General features: G+C 38.3%; 1 protein-coding gene across 1 annotated transcript in view; it reads left to right on the top strand.

The window, feature by feature from the left end:
• ephb4b (eph receptor B4b) overlaps nucleotides 1-5518 on the top strand; it is a 38099-nt gene extending 32581 nt beyond the window's left edge. The window contains exons 11-17 of the mRNA XM_067371677.1: nucleotides 939-1052; nucleotides 1218-1465; nucleotides 1538-1753; nucleotides 2914-3063; nucleotides 4241-4434; nucleotides 4676-4834; nucleotides 4936-5518. Of these exons, the coding sequence (XP_067227778.1) occupies nucleotides 939-1052; nucleotides 1218-1465; nucleotides 1538-1753; nucleotides 2914-3063; nucleotides 4241-4434; nucleotides 4676-4834; nucleotides 4936-5035 (1181 nt within the window). The 3' untranslated portion in view covers nucleotides 5036-5518. The remainder of the gene's footprint in view (nucleotides 1-938; nucleotides 1053-1217; nucleotides 1466-1537; nucleotides 1754-2913; nucleotides 3064-4240; nucleotides 4435-4675; nucleotides 4835-4935) is intronic.
• Nucleotides 5519-6390: the final 872 nt, after the last annotated feature.

Below are 6390 nucleotides of genomic sequence, written 5' to 3'. Positions count from 1 at the left end.
AACAAAAAACTTTTAACAAATGTAGAAAAAAAAAACTTAATATGAACTACATAAACATAAAAAAAACGAATAAAATGACAAAAAAACAAAAAATTATTCAAACTTTATCTAAAACTAAAATTAAAACAGAAAATGTGAAAATAAAATTAATTTTGAATATTAAAATGTAAAATAAAGCCAAACACTCTTATCTAAACTTTTAGAAATTTTATTATGTATTTTTTTTTGTCAGTTTAATTTGTTTTTTATTTATTTTATATATCTTTTATAGTTCTAGTTACAGTTTTAGTAATTTTGTTAACATTATTTTATTTCAAGTAACATTTTTTTTATATAGTTTTAGTTTAAATAACATTTATATAAAAATAAAATTAATTCATTCATATTATTAATTTTCAAATGTTTTACTTTTACACCATTTTGTGAGGTTTTGAACTGATAATAAAGCCAAAAACTTGTTAAAGTTTTAGTAATTTTATTATGTATTTTTTCAGTTTTTCTATATATATCTGTATAGTTTTTCAGTTTTAGTTTTGAATTAGTTTTTATTTTTATATTTTCTGTTTTCATTTTAATTTTAGTTAATGTTTTAGTAATTTTGTTAACGTTATTTTATTACAAACATTGTTTTAGTATGAATTAGTTTTTATTTTGATATTTTCTATACAGTTTGTATTAATTTTCATTTCAGTTTTAGTTATTGTAGTAAATCAAGTTAAATGAAAATTTTAAACTAAGTGAAAAATGAGCTGAAATAAGTTTTTATTTTTATATTTTCTGTTTTCATTGTATTTTTAGTTAAAGTTTTAGTAATTCTGTGTATTTTTAATTTTTTTAATATTGTACCTTATTTCAGTTAACATTTATTTAATTAGCAAACGTGTATTTTTATGGATTTAGTTTAATCACCCTGTCGTGTGTGTGTGTGTTTCTCACAGGGATCAAAGTCTACATCGATCCGTTCACGTACGAGGATCCGAACGAGGCCGTGAGGGAGTTCGCCAAAGAGATCGACGTGTCGTTTGTCAAAATCGAGGAAGTTATCGGCGCCGGTGAGAACCGTGTGTGTGTGATTGTTGTGCGCAGGTGTGGCGCGAGGCTCGTGTTTCCAGCCTGAACAGCAGTGACACAGAACACACACCTGATGAAAGCGCAGCTCATGTTTCGTCTTTGTGTGCGCGTGAATCTGATATTCTTCATATGCCATGTGCGTGCAGGTGAGTTCGGCGAGGTGTGTCGCGGCCGGCTCAGGGTTCCCGGGAAGAAAGAGAACTATGTGGCCATCAAGACGCTGAAGGGCGGCTACACGGATAAGCAGAGGCGGGACTTCCTGTCTGAGGCGTCAATCATGGGTCAGTTCCAGCATCCTAACATCATTCACCTGGAGGGAGTGATCACAGCTTCCTGTCCCGTGATGATTCTGACCGAGTACATGGAGAACGGCGCGCTGGACTCCTTCCTGCGGGTCAGTACCTGTCTGCGTGTGTGAAGTGGTCAGGTGTGTCTCTCTGTCTCACGTCTCTCTCTCTGTCTGCAGCTGAACGACGGTCAGTTCACGCCCATCCAGCTGGTGGGGATGTTGCGTGGGATCGCGTCCGGTATGAAGTACCTGTCGGAGATGAGTTACGTTCACCGTGACCTGGCGGCGCGGAACATCCTGGTCAACAGTAACCTGGTGTGTAAAGTGTCCGACTTCGGCCTGTCCCGGTTCCTGACGGAGAACTCGTCCGACCCCACGTACACCAGCTCACTGGTGAGAATCTGAAACACACAAACTCTGTAAAACACGCTTCAGCCGGATTAACTGCTCTTGTGGCCGTAATTTCCAGATTTTTACTGAAAATTTACTTTTTTTATAATCAGGATATCACTTTTTTATTTTTTTGTGATAAAAATGACTGATTTGTGGTGTTAGAGAATTGGTAATGTTTATTTTTATAATTAGGATGTTTCTATTTATTTATTTTTTTTATTTTATTTTTTTTTTGTAATCAAAATGACTGATTTATCGGCCACGATTTCCAGAATTTGGCAAGAGAAACCTCAGTGTTTTATTGTAAGGATATCACTTTTTGTGATCAAAATATCTGATTCTGTGGCAGGCATTTCCAGAACTTTCCTTTGTTTTTGTTTTTTTATTATTAAGATAAAACATTTTTGCAATCACAATGACTTAATTCACTGAATTCGTCAATACTCCACACTGCGGAAGAGTATTAGGGCCAAGCAATAATATAAAAATAAAACCATCTTGAGGTTAAAGCCATTAGAATGCCAGATTAAACTTTTAAAATTTCGAGGAAAAAATTTAGTCTAAATAAAGTGTTGAGAATAAACTCAAGAAAATGAAATGTCGAGATAAACTCAAGAAAAAAGTCATGTTACAAGAAAAAACTTGTTAAATTTTTGAGAAAAAGTAGAAATAAAATGTCAAGAATAAACTTAAATTGAGAATACATTTGTTACGAGAAAAAACTCGAAAAAAATTGAGAAAAAAGTAGAAATTAAATGTTGAGAATACTCATTAAATTTTGAGAATTTGTTGTGAGAAAGTTACATTTCAAGAAAAAAGTAGAAATGAAATGTCAAGAATAAACTAAAAAGTTTGAGAATGAAGTCATTGCATTTCAAGAAAAAGTAGAAATTAAATGTCGACAAAAAACATTAAATTTGAGAATAAAGTCGTGTTTCAAGAAAAAAGTAGAAATGAAATGTCGAGAATAAACGCATTCGATCAGTGTCATGTTCATTGACATGACAGAGTTAGATCACATGGCTTAATGAATTAACTGTGTTTTGCGATTATTTTGCGACTAAATATTAAATGATATTAAAGGATCTGAAAAAAGATTTGGCGTTTTGTTTGTTGAGGAACTGTGATGATGGTTTAGTGTCGCTCTCTGCGTCCGTCAGGGCGGGAAGATTCCCATCCGCTGGACGGCTCCTGAAGCCATCGCCTTCCGCAAGTTCACGTCCGCGTCAGACGTCTGGAGCTACGGCATCGTCATGTGGGAGGTCATGTCCTTCGGAGAGAGACCGTACTGGGACATGAGCAACCAGGACGTGAGTCCCTCACCGTACATTCACACGTGTTCACATGCATTCGTTTTCTTCTGCTTTTTGACGTTTGTGATGTCATGTGACACATCTTTAAAGATACTGATGTTGTAATCTATAATTATTCAATGGATTTTTTAGATATTATTTTCCGTTAAAACTGACTGATTTAGTGGCAGTGATTTCCAGAATTTTTTGGTAAAATTTGCGATGTTTTTTTATAATTACGATACCAGTTTTTTGCACTCAAAATGACTTATTTTGAGGATATAATTTCCAGAATTTGGCAGAAAATTTGCAATGTTTTCTTTTACAAGTAGGATACCATTTTTTTATTTTATTTTTTTCAACCAAAATGACTTATTTTAATGTAATTTCCAGAATTTTGCAGAAAATTACTGATATTTATTCTGTAATTAAGATACCAGTTTTTGTGTAATTTTTTCAACCAAAATGACAGATTTTTTTTTTTTTGAGGTAATTTCCAGAAAATTTGCAATGTTTTCTTTTACAAGTAGGATACCATTTTTTTTTTTTTTTTTTTTTTTCAACCAAAATGACTTATTTTAATGTGGTAATTTCCAGAATTTTGAAGAAAATTTTCTGTTATTCTAAATTTTATGTTTATTTTGTAAAAATTTTTCTTCTCAAAATGACTAATTTCTGGGTGGACATTTTGTGGAAAATATACTTTTTAATAATTAGAATAGCACTTTTTTTGTGATTTTTGCAATGAAAATGATTGATTTTGAGGCAGTAATTTGAAAAAACATTGCAGAAAATTTGTGATGTTTATTTCGTAATTAGGATACGACTTTTTGTAATTTTTTTCCGATCAAAATACGTTTTTTTGGGTGGTAATTTCCAGAAATTTTGCAAAAGTTAACAATGTTTTTTATAATTAGGATACCACTTTTTTGTGATGATAATAATAAAACATTCTTTTGTGATAATAATTAAAATAAAAAACCTGAAATAGTTTCAGAAGGAGCTGTTTTTCGCCTTTCTTTAAACACATTTAAGTCTGATATGGAGCAGTGATGAGTGAGTGTTGGTGTGTGGGTGAATATTGAGTGTTTTCAGCTGATTAATTAAAACAGTCTGACATTCATGATCATTGTGAGATTTGTGTGGGTTTGTTCTGTCTGGACATTATTAAATGATGAATCTGTTTGATGATCAGGTGATCAACGCCATCGAGCAGGACTACCGCCTGCCTCCTCCCCCAGAATGCCCTGCGTCTCTGCACCAGCTCATGCTGGACTGCTGGCAGAAGGAGCGATCGTCCCGTCCGCGCTTCTGCGCCATCGTCTCCGCGCTGGACAGACTGATCCGAAACCCGGCCTCGCTCAAGATCACCGGACGCATCCCGGACGGGTCAGTACCTCCACACAAACACGCGTGTGCATGAGTGTGTGTGACAGGAAGTGTTTGGGTGGGAAGCTGAAATGGAAGTTAATCACCTTCACTGCTGCATCCTGCACTTTCCATTCTGATCCATCCGCACACACAAACATGTTCCTGGAATTCAAGTGCAGAACATGTGACCTGTAATTTATTCCTGTGATCAGCGTCACATGATCCTTCATTCTAACACACGCTCTGGTGTGTCTCTCAGGCCGTCTCACCCTCTGCTGGACCAGCGTCCTCCTCCTCCTCTGTCTCACTGCAGCTCGGTGGGCGACTGGCTCCGGGCCATCAAGATGGAGCGATACGAGGACGGCTTCCTGCAGGCCGGATTCACGTCCATCGAGCTCCTCTCTCACATCTGCACCGAGTGAGTCGCACACACACACACACACACACACAGCAAAATGACCTTACAATGACTGTCAAATAAACAGATATTAAACATGTGACGTGTTGATGTTTGTTCAGGGATCTCCTGCGGATCGGCGTGACTTTAGCGGGACACCAGAAGAAGATTCTGTCCAGCGTCCAAACGCTCCGAATCCACAGCGGATCCCTGCGATACTGACGCTTCCCAGCATCCTCTGCTTCTGCCTCTAGCTCTTATGGATCAGTCCGTCCACGACCGGTCGACCAATCACTGGAGCGTCACAGAACCAGCCAATCAGAGGGAGTTTTTATTCTCGTCGTCTGATTCGGACTGTTGGATTCCTCTCAGGACACGAAGAGAGACAGACGAGCGTTACGTCACAGACTTCTGCAGGAAACACGGGACATTGGAATATGACGTGTTCCTGTTGCCATGCATTATGGGAGTTTAATCGGATCTTCACATTGAAGGTTCATTATAATTATTTTTATTATTATAATGTGAGATTATTTTGTAATTATTTTGTACGTATCAGAACTGCACAAATAATGAACGAATGTTTGTTTAGCCAAAGTACTGTGGGAGCTGTCAATCAAACCAAGTGTAATCCGTGTGACCAATCACATTAAAGATTCACACTGGCCCCTCCCACCCAGAGCTGCTCGAGTGTGTTTTGTTGGATTTATTGACATTCAGCATTATTACAGTCTCACTCGTGTGTGTGTGTGTGTGTGTGTGTGTGTGTGTGTGTGTGTGTGTGTGTGTGTGTGAGTGTGTGTGTGTGTGTGTGTGTGTGAGTGTGTGTGTGTGTGTGTGTGTGTGTGTGTGTGTGTGTGTGTGTGTGTGTGTGTGTGTGTGTGTGTGTGTGTGTGTGTGTGTGTGTGTGTGTGTGTGTGTGTGTGTGTGTGTGTGTGTGTGTGTGTGTGTGTGAGTGTGTGTGTGTGTGTGTGTGTGTGTGTGTGTGTGTGTGTGTGTGTGTGTGTGTGTGTGTGTGTGTGTGTGTGTGTGTGTGAGTGTGTGTGTGGTGTGTGTGTGTGTGTGAGTGTGTGTGTGTGTGTGTGTGTGTGTGTGTGTGTGTGTGTGTGTGAGTGTGTGTGTGTGTGTGTGTGTGTGTGTGTGTGTGTGTGTGTGTGTGTGTGTGTGTGTGTGTGTGTGTGTGTGTGTGTGTGTGTGTGTGTGTGTGTGTGTGTGTGTGTGTGTGTGTGTGTGTGTGTGTGTGTGTGTGTGTGTGTGTGTGTGTGTGTGTGTGAGTGTGTGTGTGTGTGTGTGTGTGTGTGTGTGTGTGTGTGTGTGTGTGTGTGTGTGTGTGTGTGTGTGTGTGTGTGTGTGTGTGTGTGTGTGTGTGTGTGTGTGTGTGTGTGTGTGTGTGTGTGTGTGTGTGTGTGTGTGTGTGTGTGTGTGTGTGTGTGTGTGTGTGTGTGTGTGTGTGTGTGTGTGTGTGAGTGTGTGTGTGTGTGTGTGTGTGTGTGTGTGTGTGTGTGTGTGTGTGTGTGTGTGTGTGTGTGTGTGTGTGTGTGTGTGTGTGTGTGTGTGTGTGTGTGTGTGTGTGTGTG

Source organism: Chanodichthys erythropterus, chromosome 20 (assembly GCF_024489055.1).
Source record: "Chanodichthys erythropterus isolate Z2021 chromosome 20, ASM2448905v1, whole genome shotgun sequence".
Taxonomy (NCBI): Eukaryota; Metazoa; Chordata; class Actinopteri; order Cypriniformes; family Xenocyprididae; genus Chanodichthys; species Chanodichthys erythropterus.
The sequence above is the reverse complement of the archived record's forward strand: the minus strand, read 5'-3'. Positions and strand labels throughout refer to the sequence as shown.